We start from the raw sequence: 18854 nt of genomic DNA on the forward strand, positions 1-18854 counted from the left end.
TAAATAAAAACAGAATACAATGATCTGCACATCCTCTTCAACCTATATTCAATTTAATACACCACAAAAACAAGATATTTAATGTTCAAACTGTTCAACTTTATAGTTTTTGTGCAAATATTTGCTCATTTTGAAATGGATGCCTGCAACACGTTTCAAAAAGCTGGGACAGTGGTATGTTTACCACTGTGTTACATCACCTTTCCTTCTAACAACACTCAATAAGCGTTTGGGAACTGAGGACACTAATTGTTGAAGCTCTGTAGGTCATATTCTTTCCCATTCTTGTTTGATGTACGACTTCAGTTGTTCAATAGTCCAGGGTCTCCGTTGTCGTATTTTGTGCTTCATAATGTGCCACACATTTTCAATGGGCGACAGGTCTGGACTGCAGGCAGGCCAGTCTAGTACCTGCACTCTTTCACTACGAAGCCATGCTGTTGTAACACGTGCAGAATGTGGCTTGGCATTATCTTGCTGTAATAAGCAGGGAGTCTCCTGAAAAAGATGTTGCTTGGATGGCAGCATATGTTGCTCCAAAACCTGGATGTACCTTTCAGCATTGATGGTGCCGTCACAGATGTGTAAGTTGCCCATGCCATTGGCACTAACACACCCCCATACCATCACAGATGCTGGCTTTTAAACTTTGTGCTGGTAACAATCTGGATGGTCTTTGTCCTGTTTTGTACAGAGGACCCAACATCCATGATTTCCAAAAACAGTTTGAAACATGGACTCATCAGACCACAGCACACTTTTCCACTTTGCGTCTGTCCATTTCAAATGAGCTCGGGCCCAGAGAAGGCAGCGGTGTTTCTGCATGTTGTTGATGTATGGCTTTCACTTTGCATGGCAGAGTTTTAACTTGCACTTGTAGATATAGCGACGAACTGTGTTAACTGACAATGGTTTTCTGTAGTGTTCCTGAGCCCACGCGGTAAGATCCTTTACACAATGATGTCGGTTTTGAATGCAGTGCCGCCTGAGGGATCGAAGGTCACGGGCATCCAGTGTTGATTTTTGGCCTTGCCACTTATGTGTAGAAAGTTCTCCAGATTCTCTGAATTTTCTGATTATATTATGGACTGTAGATGATGAAATCCCTAAATTCCTTGCAATTGAACATTGAGAAACATTGTTCTTAAACTGCTGGACTATTTTTTCAAGCAGTTGTTCACAAAGTGGTGATCCTCGCCCCATCTTTGCTTGTGTACAGCTGAGCCTTTTGGGGATGCTCCTTTTATACCCAATCATGACACTCACCTGTTTCCAAACAAGTGTTCTTTGAGCATTCATCAACTTTCCAAGTCTTTTGTTGCCCCGTCCCAACTTTTTGAAACATGTTGCAGGCATACATTTCAAAATGAGCAAATATTTGCAATAAAAAAAACAATAAAAAAAAACAAAATAAAACAAAACAAAAACAATAAAGTTTATCAGTTTGATCATTAAATATCTTGTCTTTGTGGTGTATTCAATTGAATATAGGTTAAAGAGGATTTGCAAATCATTGTATTCTGTTTTAATTACATTTTACACAACGTCCCAACTTCATGGGAATTGGGGTTGTACAGTAGTGTTCAGAATAATAGTAGTGCTATGTGACTAAAAAGATTAATCCAGGTTTTGAGTATATTTCTTATTGTTACATTGGAAACAAGGTACCGGTAGATTCAGTAGATTCTCACAAATCCAACAAGACCAAGCATTCATGATATGCACACTCTTAAGGCCATGAAATTGGGCCATTAGTAAAAAAAAAAGTAGAAAAGCCTTGACCTCAGAAATCTCTGATTGCTCTTGTTACGTATATATTTATGTTTCGTGTGTGGCCCTGCGACAGAGTGGTGTCCTGCCCAGGGTGAACCCCGCTTCTCGCCCTGTGGCTGCTGGGGTAAGCGGGTATAGAAAATGAATGAATGAATTTCATATATTTATAGTACCTTCATGTTATATTAACATGTTGTAATTTTTTTTTCACTTAAATCTGCATCCTTGATGGACAGTGACTGAGTCACCAAGAAGAACCAACCAAGTAAAAAGTGCTCAGCATTTTTTCTGAGGATCACAGAAAACAACACATTATACTTTGACAAAATCTGAAATGACAAAATAAATAAATAAATAAATAAAATGAGTTGGTATTGAGTAGGGTTAATATTTCTTTAATTTCTCACCAAGCTATAATGTGAGCCTGCTGGAGGAGTGGCTTCGTAACCGCGGCGTGCAGGCAGGAGGCGCTGTGGCCACGCTGGAGCCGCTGATCCAGGCCACTCAGCTGCTGCAGCTGGGAAAAAAGACCAAAGCAGAGGCTCAGGCTCTGGTTGACACCTGCACCGCCCTGTCTAGCCAGCAGGTAGGTCTTTCACCTGTACTGGAGAAGAGAGAAATAAATGCTCTTTCTTTTTGACTGCACGCACGGCTCTCTGCTCTTATTCTGTCTGACAGATCACCAAGATTCTCACCCTCTACACGCCCCACAGTGACCTCGATGAAAAGGTCACCGTGAATTTCATCAGGATTGTCCAGGTAATGGATATAGCTGTGTGTGTATGTGTGTGCACGTGTTTGCCAAAGCGAAGGTCCATCTCATTCGCTTCTTGTTGTTTTTGCTCTTTCAGGGACTTCTGAAAGGCCGTTCCACCCGCCAGGCTCCGCTGCTCATCATGGATGCAAGGAGAGTGTTTCCTGTCACGTTCCCATACACTCCTCCACCTGTGCTCCGCTCCGACCAGCTACACCTCCCAGACTCCCTCAAGATCTCCTTTTTACGCAGAACTTAAAGGGCAAATTCTCTTTTTAAAACAACCTTATTGGTATTCTAACACTGGGCCTGATGCAAAAACCACCCGTAGTAACAGATTTGATACTGAGCAGCTGGTACAAGTGTTTTTTGATTAACTTTTTCATTCTCAGTTTTTGGTAGGTACAAGAAAAATCTTGAAAGTGGGCCAGACCTGCAATAGCAGTTAGTCTGCTCTCAGTAATTCACTGAATATTTCATTTCTTTGAAGCAGTTTTACTTTGAAAATCCTACAGCAATTACACATCACAATTATGCTGACGTTATACAGCTGAACTCTACATATTGAATTGTAGTATAATTGTAAATTTGTTCAGATAGCCTTACAATATCACAAATATATGATATGATGAGTGTAATTATCATTTTCAAAGTCTAGCTGTTGGGATCAAGGATCAGCATTCACTTTCTGAAGTCAGCAATCAGGTACAAAGCTCCAAGTTCAGCAATCGAAGACAGATCAGTGATAAGGATCGAAACTCAATGACCTCACACAACGTTTTGCAATGTGGATCAAGGCAAAGGCTATACGCTCAACCGTTGGGCAGATAAAAATAATGTCCTACCTTATTCGCCCAACCGTTTGGCAGATAAGTCATACATTGAACGTTACATGCACAACCGTTGGGCAGATAAATATAATGTCTTATCTTATTCGCCCAACCGTGATCATGTATTTGACATGTTTTGTGCATCTAAACTACGTTTTTTACACCACTTTTTAAGGCTCTATTGTGGCGTATGTTTGACACATTTAATGGCGCAGTCTTTAATTACTGCAAAAACACCGCAATGGATGAAAACAGACAAACGTCATAAGCATTTTGAACGGAAGCCTGTTAACGACGACGAAACAGTTTTTGAACAAAATGCTGCTTGTTGGCTGTAAGATGGTGTTAGTTTGACACTGTTCCCTGGGTGTGATGAGCCAAACAGAACCACTTTAGATTACAGCTCTTCAGCGGGCTGCGAACCCTCCCGCAGCCAGCGAGAAAATATCTGCCTTTTTTCCCTCCCACGTTGAAACCAGAAGTGAGCTTACAAGCGCGCTCATTGGTCGGTTGTGGTTGGGCGTATATGCTCGCGTATTTACTTTGACCCAACGGTTGGGCGTATAGCCACTCTCGTGGATCAAAGATTAATATTCAGATTCAAAGATCAGTGATCACATTAAAAGAGCGACCAGGTTCAGGTTTGCAGCTTAACTTGACCTTAAGGGGAACTTCACTAACTGTACCTGGTTAAACAATCTCTTTTGATTATGGTCAAGGGGCAGATCCTACATTTGATCTTGCATCCTGATCCTGCTGATCTTGATTACAAGACTACAGCAATCTATATATTAAAAGCCAAGTGGCCTCTGTGTGTGTGTGTATGGCTTTGATCACAGAGAAACTGGGGAGAGCTGACATTTGCTGTTTGGTATGTTTATGTATTTTATGTCAAGAATAAACGCTGTGAAAACACAAATTTGATAGGACTAATGTTTTTGGAGAAATTAGAAATATTAGCTAACAACAGTGAATAATGGACATTGTGCTGCAATGCACCGTGGGAGTTAGGGATTTTTGAGGTTTTAAATGGAGGAGTGGCTTCGTAACCGCGGTGTGCAGGCAGTTTAAAAACCTTTGAGGCTCCCATGCTTCTTCTCATGTTAGTTTAATTATTGATTCATTGTGTTTTTGTATTTCAATTGCTTTAGTGAGTTTAGTTAGGTGTCATATTACTGTTACCATGAGTGGGCATTGTAGTGCATTTGATGTCTTCCGCCACCATCTCTGTTTGTGGGTGTGTAAAAATAAAAGCACCTGCATGGGGCAGAATGCAAAAAAAAAAAAAAAAAAAAAGGCTAAAAGCTCTGGTTCAGTCTTCATTCCTCCACGCAGTGTGTGTGTGTGTGTGTGTGTGTGTGTGTGTGTGTGTGTGTGTGTGTGTGTGTGTGTGTGTGTGTGTGTGTGTGTGTGTGTGTGTGTGTGTGTGTGTGTGTGTGAGGTCGCCTTCGAACACAGGCAAACTGGGGAGAGCTGACATGATGAACACTGCAAAAACAGAAAGTTGATAGGACAAATATTTCTGGAGAAATTATGGATATTAGGTAACAACAGTGAACAATGGATGTACGAGGTCTGTCCAAAAAGTATCGTACCTTTTTATTTTTTTCAAAAACTATATGGATTTGAATCACGTGTGATTGCATCAGCCAAGCTTGAACCTTCATGCGCATGCGTGAGTTTTTCCACGCCTGTCGGTTGCATCATTCGCCTGTGGGCAGGCTTTGAGTGAGCACTGGTCCACCCCTCCCGTCAGATTTCTTTTGTCTGAGATCTTGCTGAGAGACTGCCGCTTTGCTCCATGAAATTTTTTTCAGAAACTGTTAGAGACAGGCAGTTGGAAACCATTCGATAGATTCAGTTGGATATCGGTGAAGATTCTGTCGGTGTCACGCGGATTATGGACTGTTAAAACCTTTTTAAAGACGGCCCACAGCGACAGGCTGGATCAACCAGATCATTTCTAAACTGAATGCTGTGTTGATCCGGGACATCATGTGACTACCACAGAAATGGCAACAGAGCTGGACATAGCACTTTTGCGGCACATTCCACTGTTACAGGAGATTTTGTAATGAAAGATGTGCGGAGGATTTCGCGCGTCGGCACGAAGCAGCTCAGGATGGGTCCCTGGTAACCAGACAAGCGCTGAAGAAAGGAAATATCTCAACCATGCCTGTTGTAAAACATGACAACTAAATGTATCAAATAATAAATACAATTATTCACAGAACTTTCCTATTTTAATTTCCTCCACTTTCAGTTAAAATCATTACAGAAACTTTGCATAATTTATTACCACCCTTGAAAAATGTTAGCTACCTATTTTATAAACACTACCCAATTTAGAGCCCGTGGATCCTCAAGGGCAACATGCTAGTAGGATTTAAGTTCAGAAATAAGGATCACAGAAATCAGGATCACTCCCTGGATCCTGATTCCTGTGATCCTGATTACAGGATTAAAGCGAGCATCAACAAAAACGTAACGTGCTAGGGAACGTTCAATGCTGAGTAATCGGGATCAAGAACGAGTGATCAGAATCAAAGATCATGACCGAAGGTCAGCAATCAGGATATAAGAATATTGGAAAAGATGTGAAGTGGAAAAACCCTCACAATGTCAACAGAAATGTAAGCAGAGGGACCCTCTATCCTTTTATATTAATATTGTTATTATGAATTTATTGTTAGTACAACAACTACTACTACAGCCGGAGTAGCTCAGCAAGGAATTTAAATGGCCACAAATTCTATATAAAGGATTAAGTCACCAACAAAGAGGACAACATAAAAAATTCAACTGTAAGTTTTTCCCATATTTTATTGGAAGCAGAAACATAATGAGACTGATGTCCCAGAACCCTCTACCCCCCATAAGAACAATCAGAATTGAAAAAAACCTAAATGTTAGAAACATCTTGTATATAAAAAAAATTCTCATGCGAGTACTTTGTACCACTACACAGCATCAGTAATACATATTTATATATTCACAGACATTTGAAAAATAGAAAACAATACTGGAATATCAAAATATAGACAACAACAGTTTTCATATAACACCGAGTTATTATGCGTGCTGGCACAATAAGTTTTTTTTTTTTTTTTTGTTAAATGTTTCTTCACATGCACTATTTCTGGAGATACAGAACCCCTGTCTGTCTGTCTGTGTGGACGGAGCATGCTTGTCCACTTTTCTCTGTGCTTTTCGTTGTGCTTCTCCATCGATCGTACCATCTGTGTGCATTCCTGTTCCATGTGCCAGTTTGGCTACTTGGTTAATTACAATCCACACACAAACTTCACCTCATTCCCCAAACTAAAGTGTCGTTGTCAACAGCAATAAAGATTTTTTCGTGGCATTTTCAGCTGAGTGATGGTTGTATGTCTGCTATAAAAAGACTTCAAACGCAATGTTAGAATCCAAAACTTTCAACACACCAGACCTGGGTCAAATACAGATTTCAATTATTTTGTAGCCTTTAATGTATAAGTACTCAAAAAGGTATTTATGTATATGGAAATTTGGTTATTTGAAGCAACTGAAAGCCATGAAGTGGCTTGTAAACAAAATTCAACATCAGGAAGTGGGAGAAATTTTGCTGACTTCTCATGTCACCCATTTAGAAGGGCACCAAAGGTCTTTGTCTTTGGAACGTGGCGACTTGGGCAGTACTGAGGGGTCCTCCACTGTGTGGCTGTGGTCAGGAACAAACGTGAGGCTGCTCATGCATTTGGGCACTTGGAGCATTCCTTCGTATAGCCAGAATGACCATCATCCACTGCTGTCAGCTTTGAAAGCTCCGCGTTACATTGCCAGCATCATCTGAGGCTCTCTGGAAGCTGCCACATCTTGGTGAGAGGATAAACCTACTTTTGGTTTGGTCATTCCAATATTTGCACACTAAGGGACTGGAAGTTGCTGTGGCAGAACAGCTGGATGGATATCTGACATTGTGTCAGATGTCACCAGATATAGAACTCAGTTTTAGGCATTCTGCGGGTGTCCGGCTTGTCTCAGTCAATGCTACGACTGCAGTGTATGATACATCAGTGATGGAGCTTTACTTGATGATTGATGGAGGTGATGTTCCTTTGCCATGGGTGATGTCAATGCAGCTACAGGTATTGGTCTCCATGGATCTGGCAACCATGGTGAAAATGTCAAAATGCTCCATGACTTTGTGGGCTATGAGTTGCTGGACCCTGGTTTTGGCATCTAGATTATTACTATGGGACATGACATTACAGTTCTGGATGTGTAGCTAAGGAGATGGCTCATACTCTCATGGGATGATTGTGTCCCACAGTTCATCTCACTCTGTTTCAAAGATGTTTGCCCACAGTATGGGTAGAGTACTTTCAAACAATGACTACAATAAATCACCCAAATGACATGGATTTTCATGACAGGACTTTGAAAGCTGTTTTGGATTTCATTGGAATCAGCCAATGTTTATAGGAGGAGGTGTTTTCTCACTGAGGATACTCCAGTATCACTCAGAGGACTTGTAGTGCATCTGTTGGTGGAAATTCCAGGCTCGATAAGGACTTGACAAAGTGGGCTGTGATGGCACTGAGGTTCAATAAGAGGAAATTTATTAGAAGAATCTGTGAGCAGGTGGGTAAAGATGCAGGGATCTTCATTTGGATGGATTGATAGGAATGCATTGCTGTCAACAGGATTCAGTCTCAGCTACTTGCTACTCAGTGATCAGAGTAGTCTGGCTCATCAGCCACTGAGCACACACTGACTCTGCATGTACTGAATGAGTGTGAGCATGAATATCAGATGTGTGTTTTTGCAGTTTTTTTTTTTTTCTCAAATGTTTTGATTTGGGTGACTAAGCTGCTCTCTGGAACATCCAGAGGATTTTGCAGGATCCCCAGCAAGGTTCTGGAAATCATCACCAGCTTATTCTGACCTCTTTTCAGTGAATTCTTGCATTAGTCAGGGATGTGTCTTGGATCTGACTTTACTCAGTGTCTGTTTGTTGGGTACCTTCATTTGTGATGAAAGGTTTGCTCACCTGGACTTTACAGACACTGTAGTCTTGGCAGAATCAGTGTCTCCTCTGACATCAGCATTTGAAAAGCTGATTGAGGAGTCACAGTATCTGGGCTCGTGACTGTCCTGCATCAAGATTAAGGTCCAGGCTTTAAGTGGCATCTTGGACTCAGCCAATTTATTTAGCAATGCTGATGCCTTTACAGAAGGTCAAGTCTTTGGGGCCTTTTGTTTCCTGTCTTACCATATGGTTTTGAAACTTGGACGATAACTAATGCCCCATGGCAACAACTGAATGTGTTTGGTACTGGGTTTCTCCAGAAAATCCTTAAGTAAAACTTAGCACTGTTGCAAGAAGCAAGAATGTCCCAGGTTCACTTATGACCTGGTCCTTTCTGTGTGGAGTTTGCATGTTCTCCTTGTGTTCTTGTGGGTTCCCTCTGGGTGCTCTGGCTTCCTCCCTCATCCAAAGACATGCAGACTATGTGATCGGATGGCTAATTTGACTGTAGCTGTGAGAGTGAGAATGACTTTGTCTATGTGCTATCCCTGCGAAAGACTGACAGCCTGTCCATGGTGCGCCCCGCCTCTCACCCAGCGACTTGTGGGCTTGAGCCCCGGTGACTCTTAATTTGAAAAAGCAGGTTCAAGAAAATTGACAGAAGGATGGCCATAGATGAGGCACACTTGCTTTGTGAGGAAATGTCGGCTACGATGTGCACGTTCCAGCATGGGGGTGGATCAGTGTGGAGGACCCCAGCAACTGGAAAAGCCCAAGGGGACACCATCATATCACCTGGCTGCAGGAGATAGAAGGCTACATTTGGAAGGTGGGAATGGACTGTGGCCAACCACAATCAAGGGTGGTTGGTGCATGTTCTAAGACCTGCTCTCACCTGTATTTGGCCCAGGTTTTGGCTGATACCAGAATGGTAGCGTAAATTTGTTTTGTTGTGTAGTTGTACAGTTGTGCCAGTGTGAACATGCGGGTCCAGTTCATTTAATTAAGCACATTAACCTGGTATTCATTTGACAACATATTGTTCTTATATGACTTCCAGCAGAACTACAACCTGTTCAGTCAGCAATGAGCTGCAAACATCACGTCATTTGATCGGAGCTATTTATAAAAGCACGGATGGTTGTTCTGTACAAACCAGGTGCCCGTTACAGCAGAGACAAGCATTTCCAACACACCAGACCAACACTTGTGCTGATATAATAAGAGTAATAATCCACATTGTAAACATTGCTTCAAAAAGGACTAATCCACATAGATGTTATCGATGCATAGAGTTCAGTTGTTTGAATAGAGTTGGGGCCTGAAAAGTTGTTTAGCCAAGATCAAGTTCTTGAGAGGAAGAGGCCCTCTTTTGTTGCAACTCAAAAAAAAAAAAAAAAAAAAAAAAAAGAGGCAGATAAGCAAATAGAAAAATCAAACACCCTGTAATCACCAGATATTCCACTTATCATTCAAACATCAGCATACTCTTTCCTGAAAGACTTTAGTTTGTAGTAAACATACAAACAACCCAGCAGATAAATAAAGACATTTTACAAAAGAGCATTCAGTGAAAATACAGTCAATGAAGACAGATGCTAGAGACAGTTAATTTGACTGTAGTTTCAAGAAGCTTGAGCGAAGCAGGAATGCAATTTTGATGTGGAAGTGCTGTCAATGATATTATAAAAAGACTTGATCAGCATTATGAATGTGTTTTGGGTGCGGTTAAGAGCCTGTGCTTCTAAAGCTGTGCATGGACACTGACCAGCCTCACAGGTAGAAAGAACCACGAGTCCTCTTTAAATGTCAGTGCCAGACCCGGCACGGTCTGGATCTGCAGCCCTTTAGCAGAGGTCTGACTTCTCACCCAGGCTTAGAGCACCCGCAGCCAGATCATGAGAAAGTAAGTCATCAGTCATCTGTGCTCTGTTGGATTACAGGGTGTGGTGTTTTGCAGCCCGCATGCAGTGAACGGTGCATTCACACTATGCATCTGGAGCAGGCTTAGATTTGGAAAACTAACTTTTTCTAAATAAGGGGAAGTCCTGCTGTGTTTTCTGAGTCTCCCTGAACATCCTGTAGTGATTCCACATGTCCACAGGCACTTGAAGCTACAGTGTTTAGGACGTAGTGTCACCTGGTGGTAACGCTGAAGACTGCATTATGCGGTCGCCAGTCACAACATAACATCATCACTTCTTTGGTGAAGGGGATGCATGTTCCCTTTTCTTCTCTGTATGTATCATCCTACATTTGATAAAAATGAGGGTTATGAATACTATGTTACATTTCTGCTCATAAACGCCTCGAAATCCTGCACACTGTAGCTTTAAGGCTGTTAGTGATGGAATCCTGTGATGGTGTAAGCTCTCACACATCCTGTTCGAGATATCAGTTTCTTGAAATTCAGGATTTACTAGATGTTGCTGATGTCTTCTGCTAAATCACTGGGGCTGCCAAAAAGCAAACGACTCAGAGCACTTTTACCTGCCTGCTTAAACAAAGGATTTCAACAAGTCAGATGCATTTTACTGAACATAAAAAGACACATTATTTTCTGTGGTTACATTTGTAACGAGCAGCACGGGTGGCAACATGAGGTCAATATTTGTAGCGCGTTCCGAACATACTTGTGTCTCCTGGAGAACACACATGCAGTACTGTGCAAACATTTTAGTCGATACCAGAATGGTAGCATAAATTTGTTTTATTGCGTAGTTGTACAGTTGTGCCAGTTTCTGAGTGGATTTTGCATGTTCTCCCTGTGTTCTTGTGGGTTCCCTCTGCGTGCACCGCCTTCCTCCCACGTCCAAAGACATGCAGATTATGTGATCTGATGACTAATTTGACTGTAGCTGTGAGAGTGTGAATGCCACTCCCAGACTTCAGTCATTTCTTTTTGGTAGCTTCTTTAATGTGCCTGAAAAATTTTTAAATAATGAAAAGGATGCATGAATACATGTGTGATCAAATTTCATATGGTATCTTCCAGACTATAAATCATACTTGTTTGGCTGATCCTGTAACATATTTTGAAGCAACGTATGTGTGGAATAGATACTGTCTTATCATCTATGGTCACAAGATGGCACTGTCTACACATGTGATAAGTTGTTCTTGTACACTGATTTGAATGAGATATGGTCTGATCCACACCGTGGAGCAGAAGGTAATGGTAACGTACCATTAAAGTGGATGCCAACCACTATGAAACAAGAGGAAGAATAAGATTTGAATGAGAAAGGTATCTGAGAAGAAGTGAGATTAAATCATGCTCTCAAACTGAAAGATCACACTCTTGAATAAAGAGAAGAAATAAGTGTCATATGTGCTTGATTAAAGGGAACGTGTGTAAACTTCATACTACTGTGCACTCTACTTGTTCGCACTTTGTAGGTCAGGCAAAACAGCAATGGCGCCGACAGTTAGGCTAAGGCAAGGCTAACTCCAATGTTTTGATAGTGCATAGGATTTTTGAAACATTTAATTATATTTAGTGAGTTAAATGTGCACAAATGTAGCTCCGAACAGATGTTTTTTGTCTGTTCATTGGTTACAAGAAGCAGGTTACTCGAGTTCTTTGTGCTTCATATAATAACATTAATTAGCCCATTCAGTTCTAATAAATAATGTGGTGCCTGAGTTATAAATAATTAATGCTCTGATTAAATAAATTTTGCTTCTTGTAGCATGGAGCAGTAACACCATGTGATTCATATTTACTATTTTCCTCTTATGACACATTTTTGGACAGATGTGACTAATACTCTGGTGTGACATACACTCTGGAAAATACAGTCATTTCTTTTTGGTAGCTTCTTGTAATTTATTATTAAATTGGGTGATGTATAAGTAGGTTTTTACAATAACTTTATCATCTGCATGCACGCACAAGAACATAGACATATCGTCCAGCAATAACCCCCCCACCTCCCTAATCTTTTAGGTTACAGCTTCTACTTTTTCAATGACTCAGTTATTACCTCCGCCAAGGAGGTTATGTTTTCGGTCGCGTTTGTTTGTTTGTCTCTGTCTGTTTGTTTGTCAGCAGGATAACTCAAAAAGTTTTGAACGGAGTTTGATGAAATTTTGTGGAGTGGTTGGAAATGACAAGAGGAACAAGTGATTAAAGTTTAGTGCTGATCCGGCTCACGATCTGGATCCAGGAATTTTTTTTAAAGGATTCTTCACCATTGCGGGATAGGGGGAATTTTGACATTATAGTTTCTAACTCCACAAAAACAAGGCAGAAAGGCTTGAAAAAAATTAGGGTGTAACATAGTCAAATGTTCTATCAAACAACAAAGTCTGGTGATGATCGGATCCAGATTCCGGATCTGGTGATCCAGAATATGCAAAAATATAGGGAAAATAGAAAATGTATCAGTGTGAGGTGACAAATGAAGCTAGAGATGCACAACTAACACCAAATTGTAGCTGAATCTGTACTGATTCAGTAAGGTGTCATCAGATTTGATGTAGCTTAAAATGTTATGGAGCTAGATCCAGAAGAAAACCGCCATTACCGAAAAATCGTTTTTATACAATAACTTTTGAACTAATAAAGATATAAAAGTGATTCCAAGTTCTAGTGGTATGTTTTCATGGTCAAGGATGTCAAATATAAAGGAAAGAAAAGTGTATGTATCATAGTTTTGGTTGTAACACTGAATTGTTGAATAGACCACTGTGCCAAGGAGGGAATCTCTTTAGGGTCAGTGACCCTATGGCCTTGTTTAGAGAAGTGCTTCATAAATGTTAAAAAATTCAAATATTTTCAGTTTAGTTGAATAATAAATTGAATTTTGTCTCTTATTTGTTTTTGTCTATAAGCACATGCAATATCAATATCAGTGCTCAGATGACAGTAGCTTCTGGGAAAGGTGCAAGTTGCAATAAACTGTGATGCCAAGCGCTAAGGATACGTGCTATCCAGTCACAGCAGATGAAACTTTTTTTTTACTACTGAGCAAACATCATTGTTAGACTTTTTTAGGTTCAATGATTCCACGGCATGTAGATGTTATACGTCAGTGACCCCATGGCCTTGGCAGAGGTTTGCACTCTCTGAGTGCTTCTAGTTCACAAATAAATTACATCGAAGTGTCACTCCCAGACTTCAAAGTGTCAGATGTATACACAAAATGTTTCATGGGGAAGGAAAGTTGACCTTGACCTCTGAGCCTGACTGTTGATTGAGCCTAATGAAAATCAACACACGTCCACTCGTCCATCACTGCAGTGCACCTGCTATGTTTGATCAAAATCAGATTAGGTGTCCTTAAAATATCCTGCTAACATTCATACAAATGTAGTTACATCAAGATGATGTTGAACACAAGAGTGTTTCTGCCCCCCCGAATGCATCGCTAATAAAAATCTGCCAGCATTGTAAGGCGTCTAAAACATTTGCACAGTACTGCATATTCTGATGAAACATGTTGTTTTACATCACATATCAGTCCGTATATTTACTATCGGACAAGACGGGCAAACTGCATGAGGGTCAACAAGACAGAAGGCATTGTGGGTATCAGGCAGTGTGCTCTGTTACCATGCAGACAGATATAATCTTACAAATAATCCTTTCTACCGTTGAATATATATCTATCTATCATATCTTTTATAATTAAATAAAAATATACTTTGGCAGAATGTAAGAAGAATTTTTTTTTAAAGTATTAGAAATAAGTACCAGCACTACGTTTGGAATGTTTGAGGTCTTGCAGCCTTTAGTGGTTCTTGTTGTGCTTAGGGATCGTCCTCACTTTGTCTTTACTCTGAGCACCTGCAGATCAGCGATGGGACACATATTGGAAAGTACGGAGCAAAGTGAAACTGGAAGGGAGGGGACAAAAAAAAAAAGAAAGAAAACAAAAACCTTCTAAGCGACGAGATGTTTTCTGACCAAAGGAGGCATGCAAGTGTCTGTAATGCTGAGGTGGAACGTCTGTGGACATCAGCTCTACAACTAAACTCATCAGTCAGATGGCTGATAACATCTACAATTAAAGGCCCCGGTGTTTTTAAAGGAACCAAAGGGTCTGAGGTTCCTCCTTCTCTGCTTTGTCTGAAAACGAATGGATGTTTTCATGGTGGTGACTGTGATCTGTGCTTTTACATCATTGGGGCAGTGAGCTGGCAGTGGCTCAGGAGAGCTCCGGGGCAGTAGTTAGCGTTCAATTGAGCATCAGACAAACATTTAGCCTCTTAGCTGCGGCCCTCCTCTGCAGAGCGCTGGTCGGACTTCAGCTTGACGAATTCCTTGGCCACGTCATCGTTGTTGCGCTGGGACAGGATGCGAAGCACGGTCAGGCCCGTCTCGTCCATGTGGATGCGTTTGCCCAGCGGCAGCCAGCAGGCGACGCTGCCTTTGGACGCCACGTCCTTCAGCTGCAAGATGGCCATGCCCACGGTGCGATCCTCCCGGGCGAAGCAGTAGTCCTTCACGCACACCTGGAGCTCGTAGCACTCGGGGCCCACCTCACTGCTCAGTGTGCTGCTCAGGACAAAAAGACCAATAACAGCAATGTCACTCAGAGAAGCACACACACACACACACACACACACCTCAGAGAGGCACACACACACACACACACACCTCCACTGACATCTTCCTCATTTTCTTTATCAGTTTTAGAGGGTTATTCCTTTAATCTGTTACATTCTCGCTTAGATTCTCATTGCTCAGCTTTGATCCTGACTGCTGACATGTGATCCCGGTCTTGCTTCCTGATCACTCTTTGCTGACATTTGATTCTGATCACAGATATTTGATCATGATCACAACGCTTTCTCCCGACCCCGAGTACACATCTTTGACCCTGATCTTTGATCCTGATTACTGATATTTGATTGTGACCAGGTTTTCATCATAATCCTTATTCCTCATCTTTGATCTCGATAGCTGATGTTTGGTCATGATCACTAAGCTTTCTCCTGATCCTGATCCCACACCTTTGACCCTGATCTTTGATCCTGATTGCTGTTATTTGATCATGATCAAGTTTTTATCCTGATCCTAATTCCTCAGCTTTGATTCTAATCTTTGATCCTGATAACTGATGTTTAAATTTCCTGTATATTCATTTTGTCAGTTGTGTTGGTAGCATGGCCCAAGTAGAGGGTCACCCCTTTGAGTCTGGTCTGCTTGAGGTTTCTTCCTCAAATCATCAGAGGGAGATTTTCCTTAGCACTGTCACCTGTGTTCTTGCTCTGGGGGTTGGTAAGGTTAGACCTTACTTGTGTCAAGCACCTTGAGGCATCTTTGTTGTGATTTGGCGCTATGTAAATGAAATGAAATCATCATGATCACCAAGCTTTCTCAGTGATCCTGAGCCTTGTTCCAAATTACTGACATAACTGACATTTAACTGACATTCTTTTTCACCAAGCTTTCATCCTGCTCACTCATCTTTGATCCTGGCCTTTCATTATACTTGCAGAGTTTTGATCTTGATCATCTGTGTTCATCCTGTTCCCTATGATCACTGGTCTTTGATTGTAACTTCTGTTCATGTTTGATCTTTACCACCAACCTGACACCCTGATTCTGATGACTCATCTTTGATCCTAACCGTTGAGCCAACTTGCTGGCTTTTGGTGTTTATCACCAGGCTTTCATCCTAATCCTGATCACTGATCTTTGATTCTGACGTTTCATCTGGAGCTTTGAATCTTATTAGTGATGTCTGATACCTGAGATACTGATTGTTGAACTACAATCCTGATTTTTTTTTTATCCTTATCTCTTATCTTTGATCCGGACCACTAATAATCTATTAAGCTCTTGAAGGAAGTATGTTTTTATTCCTGTTTGTCCGTATTTATATAAAAAGAATCCGTATCAAATTAATCAAGATCCGCTCTTTCATCCATATCAACACCAAAATTGAATCAGCACTTTGTTTTTATTCCAGGGGTCACGTCTCTGACAGATGTCAATGAAATGTGCACATATCCCTTTGAAACTTCCTGCTGACTGACTGATGACATCAAAAAGAGAAAAAACACACTCACAAAGTGAAAGTTTCATTGTATTTGGGAGCCCAGCTGTTGTTCTTTGACTTGGTGGCATATTTCCTCTTCTTGTCGCTGAGGTGAGGCCCAATGATGTAAACCTCCACAAATGGCCTGAAGATCCCTTGCGTCTGCCACCTCAGGTCATTGGCCGCCACCACTGAGACAGAAAAGGAGAGAAAATTCCACAAGACAGAGAAGGTGAGTGAGAGAATTCCGAACGGGAAAATGCAGACTCCTGGCTGCACATTCTGCTCCTTTTTAAGACAATAACAAGAATTTATGTATTCATATAAGCTATATTTTTAAACCAAGAAAAATTACAAAATGTTTTTTTTTCTTGAATTCTTAGGAAATATATGTTTCAAATATAATGCAATGCGAAAATACCCTGGACCGTATGAGCATGTAATCAGTGGAGTGTGTTGACAGAATGTAACCTTTTGACCTCTTAAAAGAGGTCAAGGTTAGCTATCTTTGAACTTGTCCAAGGTCTGTGTCCCAGGAATGTGAATTTGAAGACGCCTGGCAGTAACAGGACTGGACTTACGCTGAGCACAGGCAAATGGATGGATGGACAGACACAAAGTCTTTGCAAAACCTGATGGACATATTTTGGCCTCAGGTAAAAATAAATGCAACTTACTTACCTGTGAGCGAGTTCTGGCAGGTAACTCGAGGTGCGCGCTACATGCACACTAACATACCTCCTACTAAAACACATTGTTTAGATTATCCTCTAACACACTCCCTCTAAATTTGGCGGGCTATTTAAGATGCAACAATTTCCCAGCTCCCCCTCTGCCACGTCACTGCTGCTGCTTCGCAATGCCTCCACCCCAGCATCCACCTGTGGGCTTCGATTGGGGGAGGTGTGTATTTCTAGTCATCACTCCCTCATATGGTGCATCCAGAAAGAATTCACAGCACTTTACTTTTCCACATTTTGTTATGTTACAGTCTTATTCCAACATGGAGTAAATTACATTTTTTTCTCTAAAAATTCTACTCACAAAACCCCATAATGACAACATGTACTTAATTATTCACAGCCTTTGTTCAATACTTTGTTGATGCACCTTTGGCAGCAATTACAGCCTCACGTTTGCTTGAATATGATGCCACAAGCTTGGTGCACCTATCATTGGGCAGTTTGGGCCATTCTTCTTTGCAGCGCCTCTCAAGCTCTATCAGGTTGGATGGGGAGCATCGGTGCGCAGCCATTTTCAGATCTCTCCAGAGATGTTCAATCGGATTCAGGTCTGGGCTCTGGCTGGGTCACTCAAGCACATTCACAGAGGTCCTTCTCCCCCATTTGCTCAGTTTAGATGGGCGGCCAGCTCTAGGAAGAGTCTTGGTGGATCTGAACTTCCATTTACGGATGATGGAGACCAATGTGCTCATTGGAACCTTTAAACCATAGATGTGTCTGCTCCACCCCTGATGTTAACGTAAACTAATGAGTGAAATTAAACTGGAGTAAGAAATGTTGCCCAGTATGTGGGCGGGTTCAAGAAGAAATGCATAACAGAACAAGGAAGTGAAGCCACAATTAAAGAATAGACAGAGCATGTGGCTGCAGCTGGTGCCAAACCTTTTCATTAGCAATGCAAATTACTGATGGCTATCTCAAAACACTTCTTTGATATTTTGAAACCTTTGAAATAATATTTAAAACATGAAATGAAAGACATTGGAATACAAGATAAAATATAAAACAGAACAAGAAAGAAAAAACAGAATTAAAGAATAGATAGAACATGTGGCTGGGGATGGTAGCAAAACTTTTCATTGTAGAGAAGCTTGAATCTTCAACTGGACTGGGTAGCTTGATGCCAGGACATTTCGCTTCTAATCGCAGAAGCTTCCTCAGCAAGAAATTTAGCTGAGGAAGCTTCTGGATGGATGGATGAGATTTATTGTCATTGTCATTACAAGTGCAACAACGAGATTACGTCCACACTCACATTTCCACAGACAAACAGCAATTTATCCACAATTATTACTTGTTTACCATAATAATGGTACACATCAGAATTAAGACAACACCTATACATTTGACATTGTTTATGTGCACTAAACTTGAAACAGTCCGTTATCCAAATTGAGGCGATGTGAGTGTGTGGTAGCCGCTGCAACTGGAGTCGCGCCGCCGCCAGCTGGGAGGGAACGGGGACCTGCCGCAGCTAAACCCGCGCAGCCCCCAGAGGGGAAAGGGGCGGTGTGAGCAGGGGCTGTGATAGGGTGTATGATGGGGAACAGGAGGTGAGGCAGAAGGGAAAGTGGAGCATGCTTCAGTCTTTGTCCATGTATGAGTCTGTCTATCCTTGTGTACTGGACTTAGAAAGATAAGGAGGCAACCAATCTTCCTAAGGCCATAGAAGTTCTTCTGGAGGATAAACAATGGGCATTTTATCCTTGACAGGCTGATAAGCCTGCCGTGTTTGTGGTTGAGCAGTGAAAA

The 18854-nt window shown here is 41.4% G+C and overlaps 2 protein-coding genes across 2 annotated transcripts in view; one reads left to right on the plus strand and one right to left on the minus strand.

Moving 5' to 3' along the window:
* The window catches only part of si:dkey-110c1.10 (unconventional myosin-Vb), a 44214-nt gene extending 40796 nt beyond the window's left edge, over positions 1-3418 (plus strand). The window contains exons 35-37 of the mRNA XM_034179191.1: positions 2185-2359; positions 2452-2532; positions 2625-3418. Of these exons, the coding sequence (XP_034035082.1) occupies positions 2185-2359; positions 2452-2532; positions 2625-2786 (418 nt within the window). The 3' untranslated portion in view covers positions 2787-3418. The remainder of the gene's footprint in view (positions 1-2184; positions 2360-2451; positions 2533-2624) is intronic.
* Positions 3419-14533: 11115 nt separating this feature from the next.
* Positions 14534-18854, minus strand: part of unc13a (unc-13 homolog A (C. elegans)) — a 181271-nt gene continuing 176950 nt past the window's right edge. The window contains 2 exon segments of the mRNA XM_034180245.1: positions 14534-14870; positions 16391-16550. Coding sequence (XP_034036136.1) covers positions 14582-14870; positions 16391-16550 — 449 coding nt within the window. The 3' untranslated portion in view covers positions 14534-14581.

This window comes from Thalassophryne amazonica, chromosome 10 (assembly GCF_902500255.1).
Source record: "Thalassophryne amazonica chromosome 10, fThaAma1.1, whole genome shotgun sequence".
Classification (NCBI taxonomy): Eukaryota; Metazoa; Chordata; class Actinopteri; order Batrachoidiformes; family Batrachoididae; genus Thalassophryne; species Thalassophryne amazonica.